The 17,778-nt window shown below is 39.7% G+C and overlaps 1 protein-coding gene across 8 annotated transcripts in view; it reads right to left on the bottom strand.

Annotated features, from left to right (window-relative positions):
• ULK4 (unc-51 like kinase 4) overlaps positions 1–17,778 on the bottom strand; it is a 609,379-nt gene that overhangs the window by 367,529 nt on the left and 224,072 nt on the right. For all 8 annotated transcript variants that reach the window (XM_032408919.1, XM_032408921.1, XM_032408920.1 and 5 more), the window contains 2 exons: positions 13,603–13,654; positions 13,358–13,502 (listed from right to left, as the gene is read on the bottom strand). In XM_032408919.1, coding sequence (XP_032264810.1) covers positions 13,358–13,502; positions 13,603–13,654 — 197 coding nt within the window. The remainder of the gene's footprint in view (positions 1–13,357; positions 13,503–13,602; positions 13,655–17,778) is intronic.

The raw sequence follows: 17,778 nt of genomic DNA, 5'->3' as shown, positions 1-17,778 counted from the left end.
GGAGTCTTGTAAAATCAAAAGCTCTTACATCCTAAGTTGGGGGCACCCAAGACGACCTTCAGGTTTAATGGTTTGCTAGAAAGACTCACAGAAAAGGTGTTACGCTAACAATTATGGTGTGTTACAGTGAAAACCGGCGTAGATGAAAGGCACTTAGGGCAGAGTCCAGGCAGGACCAGGAGCAAGAAGCCAGTTGTCCTTGCCCAGTGGAGGTGGGTGGACAGAGCTCAGCCTCCAAGCAACACTGCAGACAGCACACGGGATGTGCTGCCAGCCAGGGAAGCTCCCTGGAGCACTGGTGTCAAGAGTGGCATTAGGGATCAGTCACATGGGCATGGCCATGTGTCTGTGAGCTAACCTTAGTTGCTCAGTCTCCAACCCCTCCAGAGGTCAAGCCGATAAGCTATAGTCCAAGGCCCCCACCAAAATTCACATTGTTAGCATAAAGTATCTGGCACGGCTCAAGGTCCCCTGTATACAGACTCTCTTATCAGAAAGGATAGTATAGAGGCTCAGAAATTATCTCCCTGAAGAAGGTCAAGGGCCAGTCTCTTTGTAGCACGTAGGGCTTGAACACCCCACACTTGCTAAGTTAGCTCTTCAGGGCACACATCCTGAAAAGCGAAACCGAGGCACTGAGTTGAAAGTGAGGCATTAAGTCAGATAAGGGAAGGATGTACCCTGCAGCTGCCTACCAGTATGTGGAAATTGTCATCCAGAGAATTTCAACTGAAGTGGGGATGGGAGGCTTCTGATGAGTCACACAAACACACTGGACGACGGGCCCCCCCTTGTCCCCATTCCCAGACTTAGCTGAATCACCGAGGAAAGGACCACAAGCCTATGAATTTAAAAAAGCTTCCCATGTAATCTTCTGTAGTTTTCTTGTGGAAAGTACAAGAGAAAATATGGGCAACTGGTTAGAAATGTAATAAACAATCCCAAGAAGACTGAGAAAACACAAACTATTTTAAAATAGAGTTAACTGGAATATGTAGAATCTACATTTAAAAAGAACACGGATGAAGCTTGACTGACTGAAATTCAAATGTCTTAGGTTGTTTGAGGTTATCTAACCTTGAAATGGGAGGGAAAGATGAAGCCTATACCAGCCTAATGCATGAGAATTTTCCTAAAGAATATTGTTATGTTTTTCTCCCCTTGGAAAAAGAAGGATAGGATTCATAATAGATACGTTTAGAATACAAATACTGAATATATTGAATATACTTTCATTTCATCAAAGATAGGTTTGTAATAGTCAGCAAGAACTAGCCAGAAGAATGCTGTGATTTATTAAGCTTGTCTTCTGAACAGAGATAAAGCAGCTGAGCTAATGGTAATTGGATCCCTCACTCCTCTGAATGTGACTTGGCGGGAAACAAACAGTGATGAGTCCAGACTACTGAAAAGGCTTGGAAGGACAGTGACCCAGGGAAGAGCGGGCCCATTCTGATGGACAGGGGCTGGAGAGGAGCACTCCGAGTGCCCTGAGCCTAGATACAGACTAAGATCGCTCACAACATATGCCCCCACTCTTCTTCGTCTAGAATCCTCCCAAATAAGGGGTCTTTTCCAGGTCCCAAACAGCTGAACCCAGGCAGGAAAAGCCATTCGTACTAAATCCATATCTATCCCAAAGGAGAGAACACTTCTAAAAATCACATATTCAGGGATCCAAGGGATGGTCTCTTCCCTATCTTGCTAAGTGAAACTGGTGAAACTGGTGCCCAATTAGGTAAGCTGGCAGGAAGCGGAAACAGGCTATCAAAATAACTCTGCATTATTGGAAGAAGCTACTCTGGGGAAGGGAGCAAAGATTTGGCCAAGTGGAAAGAAGTATCTATTCTGCTGGGGGAAAAGGGGAGGCCGATATCTTGAAGAGGTCCAATCTGCTTGGAGTAAGCCACAAATTCACATTTCTACATCTCAATGGAGTGGGCTCTGAGAATTTTAGGGGAAAGAAGGATTCCAGAATATCCAAGGAACTTTAGAGGGAAGTACAATGAGGAAGATCCTGCTAAATGAAAAAATGAATTACTTTACAAAATCATAATAATTATTAAGTGTTGTAGGATCAAGAACATACATATAAATTAAGGAAAGAAAGGTGACATACATTGGACAAGAAAGAGTGATCTTAGAAAGGGGGTTAGAATGGTTAGGACATATCTTATGAAAATATATCACCAATAAATTAAGAATTTAAGTAAAAAATTTTAACTTCCATTAAAATCCTAAAATGAGTAAATATTCACATAATCTTGAGTGAAGCACTCTGTAGCATGACGATCAGAAAGGAATCAAAAAACATTTACAGCTTTAGGGGCACCTGGGTGGCTCAGTCGTTAAGCGTCTACCTTTGGCTCAGGTCGTGGTCCCAGGGTGCTGGGATTGAGCCCCACATCGGGCTCCCTGCTCAGCGGGGGACCTGCTTCTCCCTCCCCCACTCCCCCTGCTTGTGTTCCCTCTCTATGTCTCTCTCTGTCAAATAAATAAATAAAATCTTTAAAAAAAAAAAAAACATTTATAGCTTTAAAGTTTTTAAGTAGTATTTCTCAACGGCAAAACCTCCATAAATAAATCAAATGAGAGAAAAATTTGCAGAATGTTGGTAGAACAGAGTGGATATTCTTAATATATAAAAAGCTATTGCCAACCAATAAACAACCAAAAAAAAAAAAAAATGGACAAAATCCATCTAAGAAGAATATAAATGGCCAAGAAGCATGGAGGGAAATGGCCAACTTCACTAATATCTAAAGGAATTCAAGAGATAACAAGGGTACAGCAAAATAGGTTCATAAAGGGAAGCTGGTAATATAAACTCTTCATCATCTCTGAAAAAAATTGCCAAAACCTATCAAATGCCGTTAAAAAGGTACATAATTTTATTATAGTGATTCCAACCCTAGAGATTCAACAAAAAGAAATAGTATGTACCCAAAGATGTAGCTCAAAAAGTGGCTCTTTGCAGCAGTATATATAATTATGAAATACTGGGAAAATCCTAGATATTCAGTAACTGGAAATTATTTAAATCATTTTTAGTACATTTATAAATGTAGATAAGTAGATTACAAGACAGTAATCTACTTATATTAGGATAGACAGAGATATTCACAGTACGGTGTCTGGGAATTGGCAGGAAAGATAGGTTCTCAGGAGGAAATTTCAGAAAAGACTAAGTAAATCTCACCACAAATGGAGAAACCATATTGGAGAGCAGGCAGATATTAACATAAAACGGTAGGCAAGAGGCAAAATGTGGAGAGCCTTGAATGGCTGGATAAGTACTGTGAATGTTACTTTCTACAATGCAAAGGTTTTTGAGCAAGTGAAAAATGTGAAGAAGGCAGTGTGTTTAAAGGCATATCTAACAGAATGCAAGATGGATTCAAAGCTCAGAGCTTAGAGGAAAGAGATGTGTGGGGGTTAGCTCAAGAGAAGGCTGCCAAACAGCAAAGGCGTGAAGGTGAAACCCGCCTTTGGAGAACGCTGAGGACCTCCCCACCAGATGGCTGTGAGAAAGGAGTAGATAACCTACTCTTAGGCATTTTCTGTACAGTTTTGTCCAAAATGTGAACTAGGTGATATCTTGAGTCAACTCCAAAATTTTATGAACTGAGAAAGGTATGAACCAAATAAAGAGTTGATATCTTGAGAGTTTTTCAGTCTGGTGATTTTTATGTGACCTGAGTTCTACATGATATTCCATTGTCTTGCATGGATGCATAGATATTTAAGTACATCAGAAGTTAAATGGATACATAAGTGGATGGGAAAATAGACAAATGGCATATATAAACATATATATTTATATATATTTTAATATTTTTAAGTGAAAGAAAGGTAGGTGTGACTTCAAAATAAGTGTTAAATACAATTTCAGATAGTAAACCCTCATCTCTTCTGGATTTCTTCAACAAAACCAACAGCAAATTTTTATTACAAAGGCCTGAAAGGCTTAAAAAAAAAAAAAAAAGGCTTCAATAAAGCAACACGCAAGGTTAACCAAATAATACCCAAAGAACTGGAGCAATATCACTATCCTGATTCAGAAGGATACAAGAATATTTACCCCTACTTTAACTCTGAGATTACCCTACTTTAGATTCCTATAGGTTGTATCCCAGGAGGGATCACTGTACCTAAATGCACTGATTTAGGTAGACAGTCAAAACATAGAAGGATTAAGTAAAAGGAACAAAGTAGAACATTATGATGCTTCTTTCTACTACAAAAATAGTTGTGATTTAAATTTTATCTGCAAAATAAAATTATCTAACAAAAAGCTAAAATTGAAATACTCTGTCTATTCTGATTTCCATCAGAGATGATCAAGTTCACATCTGTTTTAACATAGGATATTTGTGGTTAAGGGAGACAAAGACACAATAAAAACCATCTGGATGCCCATTAAGCCACCAACATATAAGCCAGGTAGTCAAACTCATGACTTTTACTGGATATTATTTCAAAACCAGATAAAGAGCTCTACGGTATATTGCCACTAATGGAATCCACTTACAAATTCCAATTTCTAAGAGGAAATACAATTCTAATTTGTAAAAAATATAGCCCTGAGATTCTAAAAAACAAAGTCTTAATAATTTATAAAGTCATTATGGCCCTGATGATTGCACAGGTCACAAGAGAATTATAAAGAAGAAAGGCAATACTCATTTTCCCCAGGAGAGAAATGCTGAATGCCATATTGTCATAAAAACACTGTAAGCACATTTATATCAGCATGATCTCTTTTCAAAACACACAAAGCTAAAAGAAAATATGAAAACTAAAATCCATGTTGGCAAAGTACTTCCAGCCTAGCAAAGGCAAATTCCATAGAGATTTTCCCCATGGCTTGCTACCTCGCATGAAGCCTTTCCTGACTATCCTACCTAAAACAACCCCTTCCTCATTCCCCTTACGATCATTCTCTATCCCGACACTGTTTTATGTTTTGTTTTTCTTTACAGTGCTCACAATTAACTGCAATCATCTTATTTATTTGGTTACTGCTTTATCTTACCCACCAGAATGTAATTGCACTGAGGGGCAGGGATCCAATCTTACCCACCATAGCATCCCCAGTGCCTGGCACGTGGAAGTCACTCAATATATATTTATTGAAGGAAGGAAGGAAGGGAGGAAGGGAGGGAGGGAGGGAGGGAGGGTGGGCTGGCTTTAAACCTCGTATGCACAATCACACAATGTAGTACGAATGACATGATCTACCTTTGTATGAATATTAAAATTCCCTCTTCCCCAAGAAAAGCAATGGTGTCTTTCCTGAGTGAAGGATTTAGTCCCATTTATGGCTAAATACTGAAAGAGAAATGCCCTCACCTTGTGGAACAAGTCTCAGAAAAAAACATTCAGTCAGGAGATACTGACTTTTGATACTAAAAGTTCATTGATAATGACTTTGATATTCAACTTCTGAGAGGTGCCAATTTCAACTGATAAAGTCACTCTGGACTTAAGTTTCATTAAATATTGCCTCTTCTGCATGAACCTTTCGAATCAAATCTTGTCTCTCTGCTGAAGGAAATCATAGCAATTTCCTGAGTATATATGGTTATCTTTCTTTCCAGAAAAAAACTTTGTCTCATGAATCAGTTATGGTAGTGGCATTCCAACCATCTTGGAAGAGGCAAAACTGAAGGAGGGAAGGAGAGGAGCAGGAAGTGAGGGCACACGCACCAAGTGTGGCAGAGCCAAGATTTCATCACAAGTATATTCTAATCACAAGACCCAGACTACCAAGGGCCAACATCACCGACTTGAACATGCAGAGTCTTCTCAAGCTGGTGGCAGACGAGGAACTCAGAAAGGTTGCCAGCACGAGGGAGGTTTGACAACTGTTGCTGACATAAAGATGGAGGGGCCCGTGAGAAGAAATGTGGGTGCCTAACGGAATGCAAGGCAGCACAGAAACAGGGACTTTGGTCCTACAACAGTGCACTGGAGTGAATAATGGCCCCATAGGATATGTCCAAGTCCTAACGCCCAGGACCTGAATGTGATGTTATTTGGAAGAGGCTTTGCAGATTTGGTTAAGGATCTCAAGATAATTCAGGTAGGCCTTAAACATAATGACAGATGTCCTTATACCAGAAAAGCAGAGGCAAACTCAAGGCAGACACAGGGAAGAAAGCCATATGAAGACAGAGGCAGAGACTGGAGTGGATGCTGCTATAAACCCAAGATTGCTGGCAGCCCTCAGAAGCCAGGAGAGAGGCACGGTTTCTCCCTCGGAGCCTCCAAAAGGAACCAACGCTGCCAAGACTTTGACTTTGAACTTCTGACCTCCTCAACTGTCAAAGAATAAACCTCTGTTGTTTTAAGCCAGTCAGGGTGTGGCAATTCAGCCTTAAGAAACTAATGCAAACTACAAGAAAAAGAATTCTGTCAACAACCTGACCGAGCCCAGAAGCAGGTTTCTCCCATAGTCTCCAGGCAACGACTCAGCGCAGCAGACACCTGACTTCAGCAGATAAGATCCTGAAAAGAGAACCCGGTCACGCTGTGTCAGACTTCCCACCTACAGAGCTAAGTAGATGCTGATTTAAGAACCACTAAGTATGTGATAATTTGTTATGCATCAATGTGCATCTAATGGAATATTTAGAGTTTAATATTCTTGTATTATTACATTAGTTATAATACTCATGATGCAATGTTACAAAGAAGTTTTGGTGGTGAGCATCTTTTTCTTGTTCCTGATCTTAATGGAAAAGCCCTTGAGTTGTATTTCAAAACTGTGATCAAAAGAGTTCTGGGAGATGGTAATAGATAAGCCATAGGAAATAGTGTCTTAAGGTCATAAAATGTTGAGAAACACTGAGCTTCAGAAAGTTAAATGGGTGAATTGTGAAATTCAAAAGCCAAGGGATAGTAAACACACAGAACGGTTCAGAAAGAACATGTGTTCTGTGGCACGTTTATGAACATTACATAGGCACACTGTTGAAGGAAGTTGGCTTCAATATTTAATTTATACTTAGCTAAACATTTCTATTTGTAGGACTTACAGACTTCTTCAGTTAAAAAATATTAATGTCTGAAATATTTGGCTCTACCAGACAGTACGTGTTCCATAAAGGCTGTACCTATCTTGGTCATTATTATGTTCCCAGAAACTAGAAATATGCCTCTACAGCAAGAGGTACTCAATTAGTACCAGGGAATAAATAAGCTGATTAGGAGAAAAAGCATTCTCTCCCCAGCTCACTTCATATAACTATCCCATGCAGATGTCCACTGGAAATAAGCTGGCCTGTTTACTGCTCACCTCTCTGCACCTTCCACACCTTTGCTTACCCCAATCTTGCCTAGAAGACCCACTGCTTTTCTATGCAACCCTACCTAGATTTCAAAATCTAACTGAAATACTACCTCTCTATCCATGGTATTATAATTCTCCACATAGAAAAGACACTGAACAAATACTTACAACTAAAGTTCATCTCTTCAGAAAGCAAAGCAGGTACACTGTGAAGAGATAACACTTCTTTTATATTAATTCATTAATTTATATAGAAAGCAATCCAGCCAGGATATTTATGATAGATGAGGTGATAGTTAATTTTATGTGTTAAACTGACTGGGCCACACAAGCACAGTTATTTGGTCAAACATGATTCTGGGTCTGTCTGGATGCGATTAACATTTGAGTCAGGAAACGACATAAAGCAGATTGCCCTCCCTAGTGTGGGTGGGCCTCATCCAATCAGTTCAAGACCTGAGTAAAACAAAAAGGCTGAGTGAAAGGGAACTCCTCTGTTCTACTGCCTTGAGCTGGGACATTGTTCTTTGGCTGCCTTTGGACTGGAAACATTGGCTCTTCTTGAGTTTCCAGCCTGTCCGCTTTCAGACTAGTGTGTACCCTACCAGCTGTCCTGGTTCTCAGGCCTTTGGACTCAAGCCAGAACTACACCATGGGCTCTCTGGGTCTCCAGCTTGCTGACTGCCGTTCTTGGGACTTCTCAGCCTCTACAGTCATGTGAGCAAATTTCCTTATTGTAAATCTTTTTCTCTACATACTTACATCCTATCGGTTCTATTTTTCTGAGAACCATAACTAATATTTAATAAGGTATTTATTCTTACAACTGAGTTTTCATTCATATCACTAGCAGTTCTGATAAGCACCTAGAACACAGGTATTACATGGTATTTAACAAGATTAAATTACTGTCCTCCCTGAAATTTTGTTAAAGCTTTTGGAAAAGACATCTATTCTTTCCCGAGGATCAACACCCAGGAGCCATTTAACCACCAAGTAGAAAGAGCCTCTCTGAGAACAAAGCCACATAGCTATAGGCAGAGCAGAGAGAAGGTGAGAAAGACACAAACACACAGGAATGTTGACTTCACTCACACCCCTGAATCCAGCTATATTTGATGCCAGCACAAGCTCATAATGTGAGCACATGAGTATTTTCCAAATTAGTTTGAGTGTTACCGTTTGCAAATAAAATAGTCTTAACTAATGCAACACTTCTGTGTAAAAACTGGGAAGCCTACTGTATATGTGCATGAAAAGTCTATCCCCTTGGCTTTAGCCAAAGTATTAAGGTCAAAGAAAGATTAAAACTTTAACAAAATTATGGGGCGCCTGGGTGGCTCAGTCGGTTAAGCATCTGCCTTCAGCTCAGGTCATGATCCCAGGGTCCTGGGATTGAACCCCACATTGGGCTCCCTGCTCAGCAGAGAGCCTGCTTCTCTCTCTCCCTCTGCTGCTCCCCCTGCTTGTGCTCTGTCAAATAAATAAATAAAATCTTTAAAAAAAAAAAACTTTAACAAAATTAAAAATGTGGATATTAATATGTAGATTTGACAAGCCAAAGCCCGATGCCATGTTACTCTTATAAACTGTAGAAACTTCACAATTCTTTTATTAAAGTACAACTGACATACAAGATTTTATTAGTTTCAGGTGTATATCATGGGATTTGATATTTTTATACATTATAAAATGATCCCTGTGATAAGTCTAGTTACCATTATCTGTCACCATACAGTTACTACAATATTATTGCTGATGTTCTGTAAGTGTACACGACATCCTGTAACTTATTTATTTTATAACTGCAAGTTTATACCTCTTAACCCCCTTCACCTATTTCGCCAGCCCAGCCCCTTTCCCCATCCACTTCGGGTAACCAACAGTTATTTCCTGTATCTACGAAGCTGTTTTTGTTTTGTTTAATTGTTTTGTTTTTTTAGATTTCACATATAAGTGAAACCATACGGTATTTGTCTTTCTCTGTCTGCCTTATTTCACTTAGCATAATATCCTCTAGGTCCATTCATGTTGTCACAAATGGCAAGATTTCTCATGATTCTTAAGCCATATATTCACCTACTCAATGAAGAACATGAATTTTCTATGATTAGCATTTCTTTTTTTTTTTTTTTAAGATTTTATTTATTTATTTAACAGAGAGAGACGCAGCAAGAAAGGGAACACAAGCAGGGGGAGTGGGAGAGGGAGAAGCAGGCTTCCCACCCAGCAGGGAGCCAGATGGGGATCATGACCTGAGCCAAAGGCAGATGCTTAACACTGAGCCACCCAGGCGCCCCTGATTAGCATTTCTAAACTTACAGTCATCAACAGTTATCATCAAAGACCAAACTCTTTGTCAAGATTTCTAGTTTTCCAGAGTCAAGGTTAAATGAATGCATTAGATTTCATTTTTAAGTTTTTATTTAACATTTACTGAGCCCTTACTATATATGCCAGGCACAATCAGCAACACCTATTTTTTTTTTTTTAAAGATTTTATTTATTTATTTGAGAGAGAGAGAATGAGAGAGAGCACGTGAGAGGGGGGGAGGGTCAGAGGGAGAAGCAGACTCCCTGCCGAGCAGGGAGCCCGATGCGGGACTCGATCCAGGGACTCCAGGATCATGACCTGAGCCGAAGGCAGTCGCTTAACCAACTGAGCCACCCAGGCGCCCAGCAACACCTATTTTAATGGCCACTTCACATCTTTGAAGTATGTACGATTACTACTATTACTGTCCTATTATAATCTTCCTTTTAAAGGTTAATAGGAGAGATTATAATAATTTACCAGTGCTACTATTGTCAAGAGTGTACCGTGGCCCACACACTGTACTAAGTATTTTACAAGAGGTATCCCATTTAACCCCCACAACTATCTTCTGACTTAGATACTACTGTCCCCATTCTGCAGATTAGAAAACTGAGGCCAAGAAAACGAAATGTAGAGGCAAGATCTACGCATCACGTCAGAGTCAGCCCACAAGCTTTGAAAACATCCCGCACCCTATCCCAACCAATTCCGTGATATTTTCCAAAGTGGATTTCAAATTGTTTAATGAAAACCTGAACTCATCTACATTACTTCTCTTCTTGAATTGCCCTGTGGTTTCATTCGTATTTTCCTCTGTAATTCCTCATCTCTGGAAAAAGTAAAGATACCTTTTTCTTATTCTTAAAGATACACATTAAAGGAAGTGCATACTATTTATTCCAGCTCAGATGAATAAAACAAAAGCACGGATTTATAGATTTAACACTTTTTATTTTACAGGCTCTTCCAAAAGTGGGCAAACTTCAGATAGGAAAAAATTTTATTTCAAACTTGCATGGGTGTTAACCAGCTATTAGTAACCTGTGAAGTCCTCACCAGTCAGAATGGCTAAAATCAACAAGTCAGGAAGCGACAGATGTTGGTGAGGATGCAGAGAAAGGGGAACCCTCCTACACTGTTGGTGGGAATGCAAGCTGGTGCAGCCACTCTGGAAAACAGTATGGAGGTTCCTCAAAAAGTTGAAAATAGAGCTACCATACGTCCCAGCAATTGCACTACTGGGTATTTACCCCAAAGATACCAATGTGATCCGAAGGGGCACCTGCACCCCGATGTTTATAGCAGCAATGTCCACAATAGCCAAATTATGAAAAGAGCCCAGATGTCCACTGACAGATGAATGGATAAAAAAGATATGGTACATTTATACAATGGAATACCACTCAGCCATAAAAAAAAAAAAGAAATCTTGCCATTTGCAACGATGTGGATGGATCTAGAGGGTATTATGCTAAGCGAAATAAGTCAATCCGAAAAAGACAATTATCATATGATCTCGCTGATATGTGGAGTTTAAGAAACAAAACTGAGGATCATAGGGGAAGAGAGGAAAAAATAAAACAAGAAATCAGAGAGGGAGACAAACCATGAGAGACTCTTAAGCACAGGAAACAAACAGACGGTTGCTGGAGGGGTGGAGGGTGGGGGGGGGGAGAGGCATTAGGAGGGCAGAGGATGTAATGAGCACTAGGTATTATATAAGACTGATGAATCACTGACCTCTACCTCTGAAACCAATAATACATTATATGTTAATTGAACTTAAATAAAAGTAAGTAAATTTTTTTTAAAAAAGTAACCTGTGAAGTCCTGTTAAAGGAAATCCTGTCCCTACTGTGGGGGCACATCTCAGGTCCTGAGAAATGCTTCTCTACAAGCTGTTAGCAGATATCCATAGTACATCTTTCAAAATTACATTTCTCACAAAAAAAAATCTTTTTAGGCATTTTCTTATCAGAAAGATGTATATAATTACATATGGTTTAGAAGTGTAAGATGGCACTGAAAGCATGAATTAATCCCATGAAAGAAGGTTCTAATCTTATATTTACCCACATGAGTACAAACAGACACACTCAGAGATGACAAATGGAACCAAAAGTACATTTACTGATAGTTTCTCACATGAGAAAGTTCGAAATTTTTTCTTCCTATAGATAACCACTTTCTTACTTTGGGTATCAAAAGTATTCTTAGAGTATATATTCATTAGCAGGAGTCTCCCTGAAACCAACTGCAGCAGTGCAGGAATAAAAGAAACGAGAGTCTGACTCTATAAACCAAGCCATTACAGATCAAGCTCCAAGCAGTCAAGACAGGCCCCCTCCACCAGGAAGAGGGCTCATACACACTGGCCACGCACTTCATAAAACGAACCTTCCGAAACCGATGACGAGGGGTTGAGTACTTCGGAATATGATCAGATCTGGCGGCTATACAGTGTGGAAATGAATTTTTTCTTACACGAGAACCGGTGATCAGGAAAAGTAGAACAAACTGAGGGGAGCATTGGGTGAAACTGCCGCTCCTAAAAACCTGTTGAGCTCAGACAGCCCGGGCCCTGAAGGCAGCCAGGAGCAGGCAGGCACACCAATGCAGGACATGCAATCCAGCATCTGCTGAATTCTGTCATCTTTTCTTTAATAGTGATATCTGGCATACGTTTTTCAACTTTAGTTCCAGGCATACTTCGGAGATATTGTGGGTTCTGTTCCAGATCACCACAGTAAAGCAAATGCAGCAAGAAAACAGGTCAAATGAACTTTTTGGTTTTCCAGCTCATATAAAAGTTAATTTACACTATACTAAATAGTCTCTTAAGTGTGCAACAGCATTATGTCTAAAAAAAATGCACGTATCTTGATTTAAAAAAACTTTATTACTAAAAAAGGCTAACATCACCTGAGCTTTCAGCAAGTCATATCACTGATCACAGACCAACATAACAAATATAATAATAATAAAGTTTGAAACATTGTGAGGATTACCAAAATGTAACCCAGAGACACAAAGTGAGCAAATACTATTGGAAAAAATGGTGCCAATAGACTTGCTCGACAGAGGGTTGACCTTCAATTGTGAAAGATGCAACATCTCTAAAGCACAATAAAGCAAAGCATAATAAAACAAGGTAGCCCTGTACTTTTGTTTGATAAGACTCACAGTGGGGGAGAAAACACTTCAGTGTCCCTCAGTTATAAGAATGTCATTTTAGAGTTTCACATGTTTGCATTGGGCCTCTCACTCGTCATCCTCCTGTGTGTTTGCTATGTGAACCGCGGAGTCAAAGGAAAAAGATAACCCCATCCTGTTAATTAGTAGTCATTACTTTTTCTAGCACGATACCCCACCCCTGCCAAAATATCCTATTTGTAAATAAGCTTAATTTCCATTCCAAGAGTTTGGGGTGATGGAAGATTTCTTTCATCTCTATTATTCTGGAGCAGAGCCAGGAAATGTCCCGATTCCATGTTCCAATAAGTCTTGTAATGTTGACCTTGAATAATAAACCTTACCCCTCTGGCCACGAATACCTGTAAATCTGCATAACTTCAGAGTCATGTGCCTTAGGGAAAACAGGGAAGGCTCTAAATCGATTCTCCTGGATTCTCTGCAATGTAGTAGCATAGGACACCAAGACCCCAACCCCATCACTGGACCTAGTTTGACAGAAGCATCCTGGACATCCTACACTTCTCTGCGTGAATACAGCACGTGGGACTTACTGGGGAAGTAAGACGTCTCTAATGAGAGCCAGAAGATTGCTGTCAAAGTCAACATTCGCCTCCTTCTTGCCATCCCCAACCTCCTGGTTCACGAGTAGAGATGTGGTTTCTGAGAGCAACCGCAAGCTAAAGAGTCTCCACTCCACTTGAAAGAAAAAAAAAATGCCAAGAATGTGAGTACATGGAGAGAGAATGAAAACTGAATGTGTACCTAATGGCATTCTCCTTGATGTGGTCACACTTACCATTTTGGCTCTGAACCAAGGAGACCAAGGGTGGCAGGATATAATCAACAACCTTAAAGAAAAGACATAAAAGACTTGATTCCAATCTTTTTAATCACAAAACTGGTATTAACTACTATCTGTGCTTTTTGCACTGACAGAATCACTAATCAAAAGAGGGGGAAAATCAACAGCTAAATTTATCCTGGATTTAAACTCTGCATTACATTTAATAAACCACCAAGCTCATTTAACTCTGAAAAAGTCCTCAGGTCAAAATGACATTATGATCACCAAAACAGTAATTTATCAAACCTTCAAGGTTTATAAAAGGAACTTTACTATATAACACAAAATCTGGTTGGCATGGGTTGACATTAAACCACCAAATTAATATATATAAGCTGGTGATCATTACTCTAGTTTAAACTACACAATCAAAATATTGGGGAAAAAGGAGTCACCCAGTCTTCATGCTTTATTAAATACATCAAAGAGCAGTGACAAGTTAATCTTGGGTGTTTTTAGAAACTGATTCAAAAGATGTAAATCCTACACAAATCACCTCTAGAATTTCCTTGTTATTTCAGACAGAGCACAATCAAATATGGTTTGAAACCTACTCCAAAATAACAAATTTATTCCTCTGGATGAAAACGAACAATGACGAAAGGACAAATTGTTTCCACAATCTAATTTGGAAACCTACTCCCTCATTTGATGAACTATTTTGGTGACAATAAACAAAATTCCTGTTGTTTACAGCTGAATTTATTTCTGACCCTGAAATAGGTATTTGTTCTCTCTACACTGATAAGAGGGCAGGAGACGCTGGTCACAGCCCAACAATAGCATCTTGCTGTCCAAACCAATGAAAGGAAGCTCCGCATAGGTAAAGATCTCCACACATGGGTAGTAGCCCATCTATTCTAGCTCCACCTTATATAATAAGCTTATATATATCTTGATATTTGTTCAAGAACCCTAAGAACCAGAGATGGTTTGTTTATCCTCTTCCATTAAGTGATGTCACATCACTCAAAGCATAGACATCATGCTCCACTAAGGAATCTTCAACAGCTCTAAACTCGCAGTTATGTCAAAAGCAAAAACCATGCAAAGGAAAGAAATATATCCTACTATTAACACCTATCAACATGATCAACACCTATCTTAAAGGTTTTAGAGAAGGGGGACTGGCATTATTGATCTAAATGTCCAATTCAAGTTTGAAATACAGTTAAGCATGTTCAAAAAGCAAGATCGTCAGAAGATGAACAGACAAAAATCAACAGTATTCCTATATGCTTACAATAACCAATTAAATAACATCATTAAGATACAATCTACAACAGCAATTAAATTCTAAGGTGTCTGTGATATTATGACTTCTACAGAAAAAAAATGTAGAAAATATTTACAGGTGTGATTGCCATTGATAGACTTCTGAAAAAAGCTTGGAAGTGTCACAACCATCCTTACAACAAGAAAAATGCTAAACAAACAAAATCAACAACTCTTGTCAGACACATCGGAGAACTGAGGTCATGGAACAAACTGCTGCCCCAAACGCTGAAGAGCCAGGCAAATATAGAAAATCACAGCTTAATAGGAGCATGAAACTCCACTGGAGCCAGCAACTGGTACAAAAACTGGAAGGGTAACCTAATCGTTGGAGCCTGAGCTTGGGGGATAAAAACTCCTAGAGCCCAGCCTTAGTGGAGCCCCCACACACCCAGGAGTTTACTTCCCAGAATCCCCACTAGATTCTCAGGATGAAAATCAGAGAAACCACCCCCCATGCTTCCAGCAGAAGGAGGAAAAAATAACCATTGTGAAACATGCTCAGAGCATTCTTTTCTCCTCAACAAAGGCCTAGACATAGGGGACACTACTTTACCAGAACCTAATTGACCTGGGAAGGACAAACCCAACCCCAGTACCCTCTAAGCCTTCCTGTCTCCCCTGTGGGGGGAAACAACTGAGAAGTACTTGTGAAGGTCACAGACCAAATGTGCAGGCTCACAAAAAGAATCCTAACCATAGGACTGTCGGATGCTTCCCCTCCCACCACGACATCAACAGGGCTCCTGTATGATAACACAGATTACAACTGAGACAGTTGCAAGACACAAGTTTTATGTCAGAAGGAGTTATTAGGGAAACCCAAAACAACAGGAAAGACAAAAACAAGGATGCTGGAGGGAATTTTAGCCTCTGAAACCACAGGTTCAGCAAACAGTGGACACAATCTGGCTTCAAGTGAAATATTCAAAGAGTTGAGAGAAAAAAGCCACCAGCTTCGAATTCTGAGTGAAATTATCCCTCAAAAGTAAAAGGAGAAATAAAGATATTCTCACACGCCAATAGACCTGCCTTGCAAGAAATGTTTTAAAAAGTTCTTCAGAGAGCGGGGCACCCAACTGGCTCAGTCAGAGAAGCATGTGACTCTTGATCTTGGGATTGTGAGTTCAAGCCCCACATTGCATGTACAGATTACGTGAAAATAAAATCTTAAAAAAAAAAAAACTCTTCAGAGAGAAGAAAAATGATACAGGTCAGAAACTCATATTCTGTATCTGAGAAGGAATAAATGAAGGTAACACATAGTCATTGATGAGAAGACTCAGAGAGGTCAACTCTCCTCAAATTAACCCAGAGTTCCAATGTATATTCCAAGGAGGTTTTCATGAACTCGTATTGATTCCATACTGTATTTGGAAATTAGCGGGGTACCCGGGTGGCTCAGTTATTAAGCGTCTGCCTTCAGCTCAGGTCATGATCCCAGGGTCCTGGGATTGAGCCCCACATCGGGCTCCCTGCTCAGCGGGGAGTCTCCTTCTCCCTCTCCCACTCCCCCTGCTTGTATTCCCTCTCTCTCTATGTGTCTCTCTCTGTCCAATAAATAAATAAAATCTTAAAAAAAAAAAAAGTAGTGATACTGCTAAAGAAACAGAAAGATGGATGGCAATTAAGAGGGACACACTAGAGTGCTGTGAATTGTGCAAGACTGTTGAATCACAGACCGGTACCTCTGAAACAATGCAATATATGTTAAGGAAAAAAAAAAAAAGAAGACGATAGTAGGAGGGGAAGAATGAAGCGGGGATATCGGAGGGGGAGACGAACCATGAGAGACGATGGACTCCGAGAAACAAACTGAGGGTTCTAGAGGGGAGGGGGTGGGGGGATGGGTTAGCCTGGTGATGGGTATTGAGGAGGGCACGTTCTGCATGGAGCACTGGGTGTTATGCACAAACAATGAATCATGGAACACTATATCTAAAACTAATGATGTAATGTATGGTGATTAACATAACAATAAAAAGGTAAAAAAAAAAAAAAAAGAGGGACACACTAGTGTTTGAGCAAAAAAAAAAAGGCTTGACTTTGAATAAATTTTCCTCTTCCTCATTCTTGAAGCCTCTCTTCCTTCCCCTCACTTGGTTTTCTGTAGAATCCTTTGTTCCAGGAACTCAGTATTGATACTGACATCTCGCGGACCCCAACGTATACTTAATAATAATGGCCGCACCACTGCTAGTCATGAGACCACCTTGAGGACATGATGAAGACAGCTGGTAGGATGTATCAGATTCCTATTGGAACCACCCAGATCCTGTATTTTCCTATAAAACCCCTCAGCCTTTTACCCCGGGAGGACTTGCAGTCTTGGAGGCATTACCCTGCTGCAGATTCCTTCGCCTGGCAAAGTAATAAACTGTCTTCCTACTTTATATATACCAACTCTGCCTTTGCTCTGGATTGTGGCTCTGGAGCACAGAGGTTGATTTTCATCAACAGGACAGAAACAAGAACAATAGAGAACTTTCAAGATATTGTGGGCAGGGATGATTTACCCTACCAAGTTTCCAGGTTTACTGTAATGGAAATAAAGTGGTACAAGCATTGGGCTAGACAAAGAGATTTATGGAATATAACAGCCTAGAAATAGACACATGTGGGAACTCAGCAAGAGGCAGAGAGAGCATTATCAACAGTGCAAAAACATATAGACTATTCATTTAAGGGTATAGGTATAATTAGCTATCTATTTGGTAAAAAAAAAAAATGCCAAAGAATACTAAAAAAAAAAAATTTATCACAAGAAGATTAAAGATCTAACAGTTAAAAAGAAAGACTTTTAAAGGAAAATATGCGAGAACAGTTTTGTGATATTAAAGTAGGAGAGGACTT

Source organism: Phoca vitulina, unplaced genomic scaffold, assembly GCF_004348235.1.
Source record: "Phoca vitulina isolate PV1807 unplaced genomic scaffold, GSC_HSeal_1.0 scaffold10, whole genome shotgun sequence".
NCBI classification, from domain to species: domain Eukaryota; kingdom Metazoa; phylum Chordata; class Mammalia; order Carnivora; family Phocidae; genus Phoca; species Phoca vitulina.
This window is presented reverse-complemented; position numbering and strand designations above follow the sequence as displayed.